Source organism: Aquarana catesbeiana, linkage group LG03 (genome assembly GCF_042186555.1).
Source record: "Aquarana catesbeiana isolate 2022-GZ linkage group LG03, ASM4218655v1, whole genome shotgun sequence".
In the NCBI taxonomy this organism is placed as follows: domain Eukaryota; kingdom Metazoa; phylum Chordata; class Amphibia; order Anura; family Ranidae; genus Aquarana; species Aquarana catesbeiana.
In genome coordinates, this window is record NC_133326.1 from 107,729,882 (window position 1) to 107,743,587 (window position 13,706).

A 13,706-nucleotide genomic window follows, 5' to 3' on the forward strand; every position below is an offset into this window, starting at 1 on the left:
CAGTAGCGTTTTTTTTTTCAATCAAAAACGTTAAAAACCGCTGCTGAGCCGCGTTTGAGCGTTTATCTGAGTTTTTCTGCGTTCTTTTACATTAGAGCGTTTTTACAGCTGAAAACTGCCTCTCAGAACCCACTAGCTGTGGGGGTTTTTTTTTACAGCCAAAAACAGTTGATAACAGCCTATGTGTGCACAGACACATAGGATAACATGCTGGAGAGTTTATTGACTGTAAAAAAAAAACTTCTGATGCAGCAGCTTTAAAACAGCCCAAAAACATCCTATGTACATGAGGCCTTACACATCATTTTTTGTGTTTACAGTAGCAGCTGAAAATTTGTCCACTAAAAAGTTATCGCAGATTTTTTTGGTTTTTAGTGCAGCCTGTTTTAAAATAAATGTATTTCATTAACTCAACATAGTTTTGACTTTTAGAATTAATAGAAATTTGGAGATTTTGTTGTGTATGCATACACTAATAATATATATATTTTTTTAATTGAAAATATTGTTTTGATAAGCACTTGTGTAGCTATCATTGGATGTAGAAAATCCAGAGCACCATATTTTGGTTATACACATCCTGCAGAAAATATATGTTTTGGTGGGACTTTCACAAACTATCAAAGCTATGGTGTGCATGGGAAAATAATATAAACTGAAGAAACGGTCCAGCCAACTGACATGCAATATGGGAGGCATGGCCAAGCAGAGAAAGGGTTAAAGGATTGTGTAGTAAAAGAGGAATATTGGTCTTGGTATTTGATGGGTTGTCATTCATAACAGTAGCAGTCTTATCATTTCCTGTTGATTAGATTGTAAGATGCCCAAACAGAGCTCAGAAAATGACAACTATCAAATTAAATGGAAACAGAAAATCTGTATAAATAGGGGGATTAGGTAGATCAGGGGATCCACTGGATACAAGAAGCAAATCTTTCAGGTCAGTGGTACAATTGTATCTATTACAGCACTGCTTGTCACCTTCTTCACAAGTGTGTGTGTGTATCTACCGAAATTATGTCAGAATGGGTGGGGCATAAGTGTGCAATTTCTATATTTCAGCTGTACATTTTGACTTTTAAAACAATTATGTGACATTTAAAATTAGAAACTAAAAACATGTATGCGTTTGCTTTGGACGTTCATTCCCCAGTAAGGTGCAGAATTACTTCAGTAGTATAAATTTTGCTTTTAAAAATAAAAGATGTACTCTTTGGTTATTTTAGTTTTTTTTTATTTTTGTGTTTTGCGAGGGGGGTATATTTAGGGTTGTTTTGTTTATTTCATTTAGTGTTCTTTTTATTAGTGCTTTTTCCTTTTTTATGCATTTTATTCTTAAATAAAAATTGAAATAAATAAATAAAATAACAAGGCAGTTTTTGACACAAGAAAAGTTCCAATATAGGTGAAAGGAGCTACCTTCAGGATTGCACCCTTAGAAGCCACTAAAAGAAAAACTTGCTTTGACTTTTCCCAAGACTACAATGCATTTGGCCAAAATGGTGGATTTTTGTTAAACTCTCCAGATTTGCTATTACATTTCAGGAAAATTAAAGTGGTTCTAAAGCCTGGAAATTTTTACCATAATGCATTCCCTGCATTAAAGTGAGTGTAAAGCTATATATATATATATATATATATATATATATATATATTTTTTTTTTTTTTTTTTAAATAACAAACATGTTATACTTACCTGCTCTGTGCAATGGTTTTGCATTGAGCATCCCCGATCCTCCTCCTCTTGGGTCTCCCGACGGTTCTCCTGGCTCCACACCCGCCGAATGCCCACCATAGCTGAATGTCCACACCCGCCTTTCTGCCAAGCCAGCTCTGTGTGTTTGTAGACACACAGAGCGCCAGCTCGGCGCCGCCTTCTACTCCCTCCTCACTGGCTCTGATTCACAGCAGCAGGAGCCAATGGCTGCTGTCAGTCAAATCCTGTAAGAGAGTGGGGGGTGGGCAGGGCTGAGCTGTGCTGTGTGTGTCAATACATACACACAGCCTGGCTCAGGATCAAGCCAGCAGGTGTGACACCATAGGAAGTGGCTTCCTATAGAGGCACACCAAGTAGAGGAGGAGCATGGAGAGCCGGCGGGGGACCCCAGAAGAGGAAGTGTGAGACCGCACTGTGCAAAACCAGAACAGGTAAGTATAAATTACTTTTGGAAAAAATAAGTTTACAAATGCTATAAAACTTTCAAAATCATGCAGTCCTTCAAATTTCAGCTCCGATCCCCCTTTTCTAGGGTCGCTCCTGGTTCCTCTTGGCCTTTGGTGTGCCACCATAGGAAGCCGCTTTCTATGGTGGCACACCTGCGGGCTCAATCCTGAGCTGTGCTGCCTGCGTGAATAGGCACAAGCAGCGAAACAGGTCCCTCACCACTGGATTTGACTGACAGCAGCAGGAACTAATGGCTTCCCCTGCTCTCAGCAAAGCCTGTGAGAGTGGGGAGAAGAGGAGAGAGCTGCCATAGATGGACACAGCTCTGGATTGAGATAAGGTTTAGGTAAGTATAAAGGGGGTGCGAGGCGATACACATATTAAAACATTTTTTACCTTAATGCAGGGAATGCATTAAGGTAACAAAATGTTTAGGCTTTATAACCACTTTAAAAGCGGAGCTCCAGCCACTCCACCAAATACTGTAGCTGCTGACTTTTACTATTGGGGCACCTGTCCAAGGATCCCACGGCGTCCTCACCCAAGCCGATTCTTGAAATCGGCTCTCGGGTGCTGGCACCGCCATCTTGGGTAAGGGAAACTGGCAAAACCAGGTACCCGATTCCCCCCCACAAGGTGCCAAATGTGGCACCGAAGGGAGGGGGTGCAGAAAAGCAGAGTCTCCCCTTTTGTGTGGAGCTACGCTTTAACTGCTTGCCGACCAGCCGACGTCATCATACTGCAGCAGGTTGGAAGGGCTGTGCGAATCACCATAAGTGGACGTCAGCCACTTTAAGAGCTCTAGGGGGCACGTGCCAGAGTCGATGCGTGTGGCTGGCGGCCGCAATGTCCGCCGGACACCTGCGATTGCTCCTCAGGGAGCCAGAACAGGGCTCTGTCAATGTAAACAAATCAATCCCCGTTCTGTCAGGGAAGTAGAAAGAAATCTGATGTTCCCAATGATCAGGAACAGCGATCTCTCGCTACTCCCTGTCAGTCCACTCCCCCCACAGTTATAGACACCTCCCTAGGGAACACTTAACCCCTTGATTGCCCCCTAGTGTTAACCCCTTCCCTGCCAGTGACATTTCTACAGTAATCATTTCCTATTTTTAGCTCCCTGCAATGTCGTAGTCCACCTAAAAATCACTGATCACCACCATTACTAGTAAATAAAAAAAATTATAATAAAAATGCCATAAATCTATCCCCTATTTTGCAGACGCTATAACTTTTGCGCAAACCAATCAATGTATGTTTATTGTGATTTTTTTACCAAAAATATGTAGAAGAATACATATTGGCCTAAACTGCTGAAGAAATTTGTTTTTTGGGATATTTATTATAGCAAAAAGTAAAAAAAAATTATTTTTTTTTTTAAAAATCTTTTTTGTTTATAGCGCAAAAAATAAAAAGTGCAGAGGTGATCAAATACCACCAAAAGAAAGCTCTATATTTGGGGAAAAAGAAGGACGTCAATTTTGTTTGTGTACAACATCGAACAACTGCGCAATTGTCAGTTAAAGCGACGCAGTGCTGTATCGCAAAAAATTGCCCGATCATTAAGGGGGCAAATCCTTCCAGTCCTTAAGTGGTTAAGTAACATATTTTCATGGTGTTTGTTAGCACATACTAAATTTGCTCTGGGTACAGATATGCAGTGTGCCAAGAGCTCTGACATTATGCAGCTTTAATACAGCTTTCTGTCAGAAATATAAATTTAAATAAAAGCTAAATATACTTTCTAAAAGCACTGTATGAATTTTCAACAAAACCGTGATCCTCATATGTAAAAGATTAGCTTGAAGTGGAATTAAATGATCCTTTATGTTGCGTTTTCTATTCAGTGTGTTTTATTAGAATTTGCATTATAATGAATTAGAAAGTGTCTAACTCACCATATGGTGATGGATATATTGTTGACTTTTAAACTCACCTTGTCCTGTAGAATGCATTTCAACAAAATCTTGGCCATACTATCCGTTCTGGTCGTCTGTACCTGGGGTTCCAGTTTCTTTGATGAAGAGTGGCATGCTTGGAAGTTGAAATATGGTAAACAGTTATTTATATAAACATCATGAAGATTATAATTTAATGTTTAGATATTCATTTGTTTATAGGGTAGCTTGAATTTCTATTCCCTGCAGGAACTTACAATTGAACGTCTATTTTTTACTGATATACACTCCAGTCCTGGATCAGGTTGATCTGATGCATATTTAGCTAGAAATATCATTAGGAGGATGCAGGAGCACCTAGAGAACATCCACACTAACAAAAGAGGAACTATACTATACTATAACAGCCACTTGCCGACTGTAATGCGTGCTGTATATATACGTTGCAGTTTGCAAGTGGTTTACCGGGGTTATGTCTGAAGCTATCAGCCATAACCCGGTATTTTTTTTTCACTGGCAGCTGGCTCTCTCATGAAAGCAATGCAATCGGCTCATTAGCCGCTGGATCACTTTCAGAAGCGGCGGGAGGGGACATCCCCCCCCTCCCGCTGCTCGCCGGTGTTTTTTATCATTTTTACCAGCTTACCACTTGCTGTTTTTACCAGCGCACCCGACAAAGGATCCGAGGGTGCGGCTGGCTGGTCACAGAGCGAACAGAGACCAGATTGTCTTTGATCATCTCTATGGCCTTGGAGGACTAGGGCAGAAGTAAACACTTTTATTTATTTATTTTTAAACAACAGATTTAATTTTTTCTTTTTTGATCTTTTGCTTTTAAAGATAAAGGAGAGATTTGGGGTCTTTTTGACCCCAGATCCCTCCATAAGGAATACCTGTCATTCTTATTTCTATTTCAAGGGATGTTTACATTCCTTGTAATAGGAATAAAAGTGATAAAAAAAAAAAAAAGTTAAAGGGACAGTTTAAGAAAAAAAAAAGTAAAATAAAAAATAAATGTAAAAATTGAAAGCGCCCCCATTCTGCGCGTGTGGTCACGCGCAGAAGCGAATGCATAAGTAAGTCATGTGTTCGCACCACACATTTGAGGTATCGCCTCGAACGTTAGTGAGAGCAATAATTCTAGCGCTAGACCTCTTCTATAACTCTAAACAGATAACCTGTAGAAATTTTTAAAGCACCGTTATGGAGATTTTTAGGTACCGTAGTTTGTCGCCATTCCACGACCATGTGCAATTTTATATATACAGTATATATACTGTTTGGGGGTTATAAGTAATTTTCTAGCAAAAAAATGCTGATTTAAACTTGTAAACAAAACGTACCAGAAAAAGCCTATTGGACAGTGCAGCTATACAATATATTATTATTAAAAAAACAAATATAATACTGTACTGTATAACAGGACTGACCACTAGGGATGAGTTTCAGGTTCGGGATGAACATGAGTTTGACCTGAATCCAGACTGTTCACAATCTGGTGAAGGGGCAAAAAATTGCCCATATTTGGCCAGTTCACCTGCCCATGCTGATGTTGACAGAAGTCTGTCAATTAACGTTGGGATCACTACCAGCTTTAAGGACAGATGGCCAGCTCTGTTGGAATGTAACCAGTATTGAGGATCTTGGGTGGTTATTGACCACATTTGGTGATAGTTCAACTAGACGTGTAATGTCGGGGATGTTTTGTAGCTTGTTCAAGCCAATTTCTAATGTGTATCAGGAAAATACTCTGCATTTATATCCAAACAGGTAGCACCAGCACATTGATCCAATTATCATGGAAAGGCAGATATATTGTTTTGAAACAGAATGGGAGGTGTTAAAATTGCAGAACCACACTGTTCTGTTTACATAATTCAACCTTTGGTGTTAGGAAGGCGTTATAACTGTTAATCCTTCGATTTACATGACTGAAGGTGTGAACGGTTTTCAGAGAGATGTTAATAATGGTGCTACATTTGGAAGATAGATGGTGTCAAGGGTCTTTAAGACCTCAGCCATGTTCAATGAGGGGGTATTTTCCTGTCACTCATTAGAACTGAAGAAGTAGCTTGGATAAGCTATGAAATGTCTTCCACATCACAGAATAAGGCCAATTGAATGTGACTAACTACTACTAGTTATACCATGACCTGGATTAATGAGAACCTTTACACACATACAGTACTTGCTTATAATTCTTTTTTATTATTATAATTTAAAAAAAAGGAAAAAAATATGTTTAAAAACTCCCCAAAGGTCCAGTTACATCTAGTTTGTTGCATTAAAGTGTGTTGTACCACATGCTTTCCTGCAACACAGTGCAATATGAGGTGCATGTTTGTTGCCATTTATTTTGCACTACACTACACCATATCACACCACAACAAATGATGTAGGTTGTGGTGTTCTACATTTTTTTAAAAATATGGCAGGTGCCATTTCTTTTCTGTATTGGGGCCCATTTCCTACATCACAGTACAATGTGAATGGGCCCTAAAGATGGGAATGGTCCCATTATAAAAGAACGTTTTTGCACCAAGCCTTTATTTATTAAAGTTTTAGAACCCTTGTTAGGTTTGCTGTTTGTTACCCTGTTTGGAAAATTCCCCCTGTAACTAGGACATAAAGTAAGAGAAGATCTACCATTTTGAAGGGAATATATTTAAAGAGGGCACTTTTGCCTATTGATAACTAATGCCGCATACACACGGTCGGACTTGCCAACAGGACAAGCTCCGTCGGCACTTCCGACAGAAAAATTTAGAGCATGTTCTCTATCTAAGTCCATCGGAAATGCCGACAGAAAAAGTCCGATGGGGCAGACACACGGTCGGAATTTCCGACAGAAAAAGTCCAATGGGAGCTTTTGGTCGGATAATCAGACCGTGTACACGGCATAAAAGGGCAATTTTGGAGAGGTTTCCCCTCACTTCTTGATGTATAGCTGGGACACAGATGGAAAAAAAAAAAAGCTATCGCAGGCTTTAATCCGCCCCTACTCTATCCAAAATGAATTGAAAAAGTTTTGTCTTTAGGAATATTTTAATAGTGATATTTTAACCGCTTGCCAGCCGTAAAACTCACTGTACATATACGGCAGCACCAGATAATGTAACTAGTACGTGATCTGACACTTCTGGGTAGGGGTCACACGCACCGCCGCCGGCGACCCAGCCGTCCTGTGATTAAACACAGCAGATGTTGATCACCAGGTGGCAGCCAATGGATTAGCGCCAGCACCCAACGATCGTCATAAATGTACAGAGGACAGAGCCCTGCCTATGTAAACAAGGTAGAGCCCTGTCCTGTGAGCGAGGAAGTAATAGATTTTTACTCCCCGAAAAGAAGGGAATAAAATCTATTACTTCCCTTAGTAAAAGCACCTAACACAGTACACCAAAACACTGGCTAGGTACATATTTAACCCTTTGATCACCCCTGACCCCTTCCCAGCCAGTGTCATTAGTACAGTGACAGTGCATATTTTTAGCACCGATCACTGTATTAGTGTCACTGGTTCCCAAAAAGTGTCAAAAGTGTCAGTTAGTGTCTGAATGTCCACCACAATATTGCAGTCCCGCTATAAGTCGCTGATTGCCAACATTACTAGTAAAATAAAAAACAAATAAATGAATACAAATTCCAGTATATATATCCCATAGTTTGTAAACGCTATAACTTTTGCACAAACCAATCAATCTACGCTTAATGGTATTTTTTTTACCAAAGATTTTAGATTAGATTTTTTGCATTTTTCTGTTGGATGTGTTTTATACCAAAAAGTAAAAAATATTGGTTTCTTTTCAAAATTGGCGGTCTTTTTTTGTATATAGTGCAAAAAATAAAAAAACGCAGTGATGATCAAATACCACTAAAAGAAAGCTCCTTTTGTAGTCCTTCCCCTCTCACAGGGTACTAGGTGTAATCCTAAACTCTGACTTGTCATTTCAGCCCAAATCCAATCGTTGTCAAAGTTTGTAGAATTCACCTCTGTAACATCTCTAAAATTCGTCCCTTTTTAACAAATGAAACCACCAAGCTCCTCATTCACTCCCTTGTTATCTCTCGCCTTGACTATTGCAACTCCCTTCTCATTGGCCTGCCTCTCCATAGGCTCCTCCCCTCTTCAGTCTATCATGAATGCTGCTGTCAGACTTATCCACCTTACCAACCGCTCAGTGTCTGCCAACCCTATACTCCAATCCCTACACTGGCTCCCAATCACCCAGCGAATTAAATTCCAAATACTAACCACAACATACAAAGCCATTCACAACTCTGCCCCGAGCTACATCACTAATCTTGTCTCCAAATATCACCCAAATCGACCTCTCCGCTCTTCTCAATACCTCCTACTCTCAGCCTCTCTCGTCTCCTCCTCTCATGTTCGTCTCCAGGATTTCTCCAGAGCCTCTCCCATCCTCTGGAACTCGCTACCTCCACTGGTCCGGCTATCCCCTACTCTTGCTACCTTCAGGTGATCCCTGAAAACTCATCTCTTCAGGAAAGCCTATCACATCTCTAACTAATCTTTTACCACTTCCATCAGCTCATTCCCCACAGTTACAACCTTTTGTACCACATGCCCAAACCCTATTAGATTGTAAGCTCTTCTGAGCAGGGCCCTCTTAATCCTCTTGTATTTTATTATATTATAACTGTATTGTCTCCATTTTATATTGTAAAGTGCTGCGTAAACTGTTGGCGCTATATAAATCCTGTATAATAATAATAATAATAATTTGTGAGAAAAAAAGGACATAAATTGTATTTAGGTACAGTGTCGCACGTCTGCGCAATTGTCAGTTAAAGTAATGCAGTACCATTTAGTAAAAAATGGCCTGGTCATGAAGGGGGGTAAATCATCTCCAGGTCAAGGTCAACCGGTTAATATTGATAGTTTCTGCTATCTACATTTTTAATGTGTAAAATTACTTTTAATGTTTAATGGCTTTGTCACCCTTTAATGTTCATACCAATCATTTGAACCTATAACATAACAGGCAAAACATATGTCTCTGTGGAGGAAGAAGAGTCACGGAGGATAGCTTGGGAAGATAACTTGCACATGGTCCAGAAACATAATGCCCTGGCTGACCAAGGCCTCAGTACCTTCAGAATGGCAATGAATCATTTTGCAGATTTGGTAAGAGAACACGTTATATTGTTAGTTTCCAGAATCTTCTCTCCTCATAGTCATCTGTTCTATGAGACCTCATCGATGAAGAGAAGCACTGACTCTTCTTAGGCTGCTTTCACACTGGGGCAGTAGGGGGCGTCGGCGGTAAAACAGCTCTATCTATAGCACTGCTTTACCGCGGTATTCGGCCGCTAGCAGTGCGGTTTTAACCCCCCGCTGGCGGCTGAAAAAGGGTTAAAACCGCTCGTATAGCGCGGCTATAGCCGCGGTATAGCCGCGCTGTCCCATTGATTTCAATGGGCAGGAGCGGTTTAGGAGCGGTGAATACACCGCTCCTTCACCGCTCCAAAGATGCGGCTGGCAGGAGTTTTTTTCTTCTCCTGCCAGCGCACCGCTTCAGTGTGAAAGCCCTCGGACTTTCACACTGAACAAACAGCAGCGGCTGTTTTGGGTCGGTTTGCAAGCGCTATTTTTAGCGCAATAACGCCTGCAAACCGCCCCAGTGTGAAAGGGGTCTTAAAGACAAGGCTTGTTTAGTGAAAAAGTAGCTGTTGGGCTCAACAGTCACAGGCTTCCAGATAAAATCGTTACTTGCCATTTAGATCAGATTTTGTACCATGTAATGTTCAGAATTTAGAACTAAAAGATCTTTCAAAAATATTATGAATGTTGACAAAGAAATGGATGTAGACTGTAGAGAAGGGCACAAAAAAAGAGAAAAAGAACAGTACTAAAGAGACAAGAGTAGAAGGAACAAGGTGGACAAATGAGACACATGGGGTAAAATGGAAAGCAGACAACGTATCACATAAAGTAGGTTAGTTATATAAAAAGGCAAATAGGAAACAAAGGTGCAAACAACAGGCCTAGTCACAGGCACATAATGACTCTGCAAGCCAGACTGCACGTCTTAAAGCTGGACTCCAGGTATGATCTTTATTGCATACTTATATTGGTCCAGTTTGGATCAATGTAAGTATATATTTCTCATACCTGATGGACCTCTGGGAAAGCTTACAATCACCATAGTAGTCAGTGCTACTACAGAGATAGCCGTGATCTTCTGGGTCCTGTGCCAAAGAGGTTCAACTCTGCAAACTGACCACAGGAGTCACTTACTTGGCACTGCCAATATTAAAAGAACACCTTGTATTTTTTTGGACAAGATGGAGAGGATGGGTAGTGATGTCACTATGCGATTCACTGTGGTCAGTGGGGACAGGAGGAGTTGCTCAGCACAAGACCCGGTAAATCGTGGCCATCACTGTAGTAGTGCTGACTTCTACTGTGATTTCAGCTTCTACTGTGGTCCGTCAGGTATGAGATATGAGGTATGAGACATTGTAAGTATACACATCGCATACCTAGACTTCAGCCTTAAGAGTACTCTCGCATTAGGTGCACACACCTATAACAGCAAATATATAGGTAACTGACTAACATACACTATATTACGAAAAGTATTGGGACACCTGCCTTTACACGCACATGAATAATGGCATCCCAGTCTTAGTCCGTAGGGTTCAATATTGAATTGGCCCACCCTTTGCAGTTATAACAGCTTCAACTCTTCTGGGAAGACTGTCCACAAGGTTTAGGAGTGTGTCTATGGGAATGTTTGACCATTCTTCCAGAAGTGCATTTGTGAGGTCAGGCACTGATGTGGACAAGAAGGTCTGGCTTGCAGTCTCCACTCAAATTCATCCCAAAGTTCTGTCAGGTTGAGGTCGGGACTCTGTGCAGGCCAGTCAAGTTCCTCCACCCCAAACTTGCTCATCCATGTCTTTATGGACCTTGCTTTGTGCACTGGTCCAAATCATTTGTTGGAGGGCGGATTATAGTATGTGGTTGTTTTTCAGGGGTTGGGCTTGATCCCTTAATTCCAGTGAAGGGAACTCTTTAGTTGTCAGCATACCAAGACATTTTAGACAAATTCATGCTCCCAACTTTGTGGAAAAAGTTTGGGGGTGGCCACTTCCTGTTTCAACATGACTGCACACCAGTGCACAAACAAGGTTCATAAAGACATGGATGAGCAAGTTTGGGGTGAAGAAACTTGACTGGCCTGCACAGAGTCCTGACCTCAACTCAATAGAAAACCCTTGGGATGAATAAGAGTGGAGACTGCGAGCCAGGCCTTCTTGTCCACATCAGTGCCTGACCTCACAAATGCACTTCTGGAAGAATGGTCAAACATTCCCATTGACACTCCTAAACCTTGTGGACGGCCTTCCCAGAAGAGTTAAAGCTGTTATAGCTGTAAAGGGTGGGCCAACTCAATATTGAACCCTACAGACTAAGACTAGGATGCCAATTAAGTTTTAATTTTAAGTTTTGGTAATATAGTGGTTTGCTAAGCATCACGCATTCCAGAATGTCCTAATGTGGGCCAGCTAACTGATGGCATATTTAGGGCCATAATAGAACTTTCTCTAAGTGCACATGGATATACCTAAAGGAGACTGTAAAGAAACACTAAAAGTGAAAAACCCATAGTACAAGATTTGAAGAGGGTATTGCAGTCCACATGCAAAGAAGTGCAAGCTGTGGCTGATACTTCCAAATGCTTATTGTACTGATAGGTAGATGTACTTATGCTTCATTGTACCTATAGCATGGCAAACAAGCTTATTTAATCTTCTCCATTGGTTGGTTTTTTAAATCATAAAGAACGGTTGTGGTGGTTGTACATTACAGGTTTTCCATGTGTTTTATTTTTTTTAGACAAGCACTTAACTATTATAATGGTATCATTGCTGTAATAGAGTCCACAGGAATAGATAGGCTCATTTAAATACCGTACATTACTTTAAAGCCTAACTCCAGTAAGGAAGACTTAAAATTTCAGTTGTGTCTTTATTTCTGTATGTGATCACATTGAGGGGGGATTTTTTTGTTACTTCCTGTCCCTCTGACCCCCATACAAGAAAATGGGAGACACGGTAGTCAGTGGGACAAGAAAACATGGAGTGCAATTAAACCATTAGTTCTAGCCCAGGGACTTTTCTCAACAGGGAAGCAGGTGGCATTCACTATTTTATTCAAAGCCAAATTAAATGATTTGATTGGGGATGGGCTTTAGTGGTCCAATTTATATTTGCAGAATACATAGGGACAAAACGTTATTTGTTATGTTGACACTTTTTGTTTTAGACAAGCGAAAAAATGAAGTCAAGGAGCTGCCTGTTTCCGACTGAACACCCAGTGAATCTTCCAAAACAGACATATAGCTCACATAGTAACCTACCTGAGCATGTTGACTGGAGAGAATTGAAATGTGTGACTCCTGCTAAACAACAAGGCATCTGTGGGTCCTGCTGGGCTTTTGCTACGGTAAAAAAAACTACTTTTTTTTTTACAAGCTACTACAAAACATATCAAATTATTATTATTATTATTATTATTATTATAAATTAAGAATAAATAGCAACACATATTAAACCCACATGTAGCACTACCCCCCCAGGACGTGTCCTCTGCACCAGCCTCCACAGTGAAGCCGCGGTTGACAGCTCAGCGTGGGATCAGAGCTTCTGCTGCTTGAGATCGGGTCTGAGCGGCTTCCAAAAAGGTATGTATACTGATTTTTTCTTTTCAGGGCTACAGAGGTTATTGTTAGAATGTTGGTGGCTATAGATGTAGGGATTTTAGTTTTAGCATGGACTTCCACTTTAAATCAAAGTACAAAAACCCAGGGACAAATTCCTCCCTATGTACAAGGTCTTGAACTGTCCACCTTTCCTGGACACTGACAGTCTCTTAAGATGAAAAATGCAAAAGCCTAAAAACTCTCAGTCCCTTAGAAAGTAGCAACCAATGATACACTTCTCCAACATTCAGAAAGAAACTGAACTTCCTCTGCAGAGCTTCTCCTGGCCTCATCTCCCACCCTGCTGCCTCACTGTAAGATATCACTTGGACCCACAGTGACGGATTCCTGGAAGCAGTTTGATAATCCAAAGGCTGTTATGATCTTTGTAATAGGGATCATCTCCATCTGGTGAGTAGGATGTTTGCTCTGTGTTGGTGGAGGATTTCTCTATTCACTCAAGCATTGGAAAAGTCACCTTTAAAACTTGAAATATATTGGACTACCTTTTTCGGTTTTTGGACTGGAGCATTTTTTGTTAAAGAGTTTTTAATAAGGACTTTTATTAATTCACTCATACATATTTTCTCACTTTACACAGTTGATGATATGTTTGATCACTACCTGAATATTGTTGTGTATGTCCCATTGGAGTGATTCCGGCGGTCCTGCAGTTTTCACTTTTTATTTTAATTTATTTTGTACTGTTTGCACTTTATTATTAGATAATCATCCGATTTTTAAATCATAAACCTTTACCTTAGAAAGTAGTACTTAGTGTGGTAACCAACATCCAGGAGTATCTCCCACTTCTCTGTAGACACTGATCCCAGTTCTACCGACTGCAGGAACTACCAGCCCACCTGGCTGCTTCTTCACCAGCCCACCCGACTGCCTCTTAACCAGCCTACC

The 13,706-nt window shown here is 40.6% G+C and overlaps 1 protein-coding gene across 1 annotated transcript in view; it reads left to right on the top strand.

The window, feature by feature from the left end:
• Window positions 1-818: 818 nt before the first annotated feature.
• Window positions 819-13,706, top strand: part of LOC141131538 (cathepsin S-like) — a 31,567-nt gene continuing 18,679 nt past the window's right edge. The window contains exons 1-4 of the mRNA XM_073618921.1: window positions 819-940; window positions 4,113-4,216; window positions 9,069-9,211; window positions 12,359-12,538. Coding sequence (XP_073475022.1) covers window positions 4,114-4,216; window positions 9,069-9,211; window positions 12,359-12,538 — 426 coding nt within the window. The 5' untranslated portion in view covers window positions 819-940; window position 4,113. The remainder of the gene's footprint in view (window positions 941-4,112; window positions 4,217-9,068; window positions 9,212-12,358; window positions 12,539-13,706) is intronic.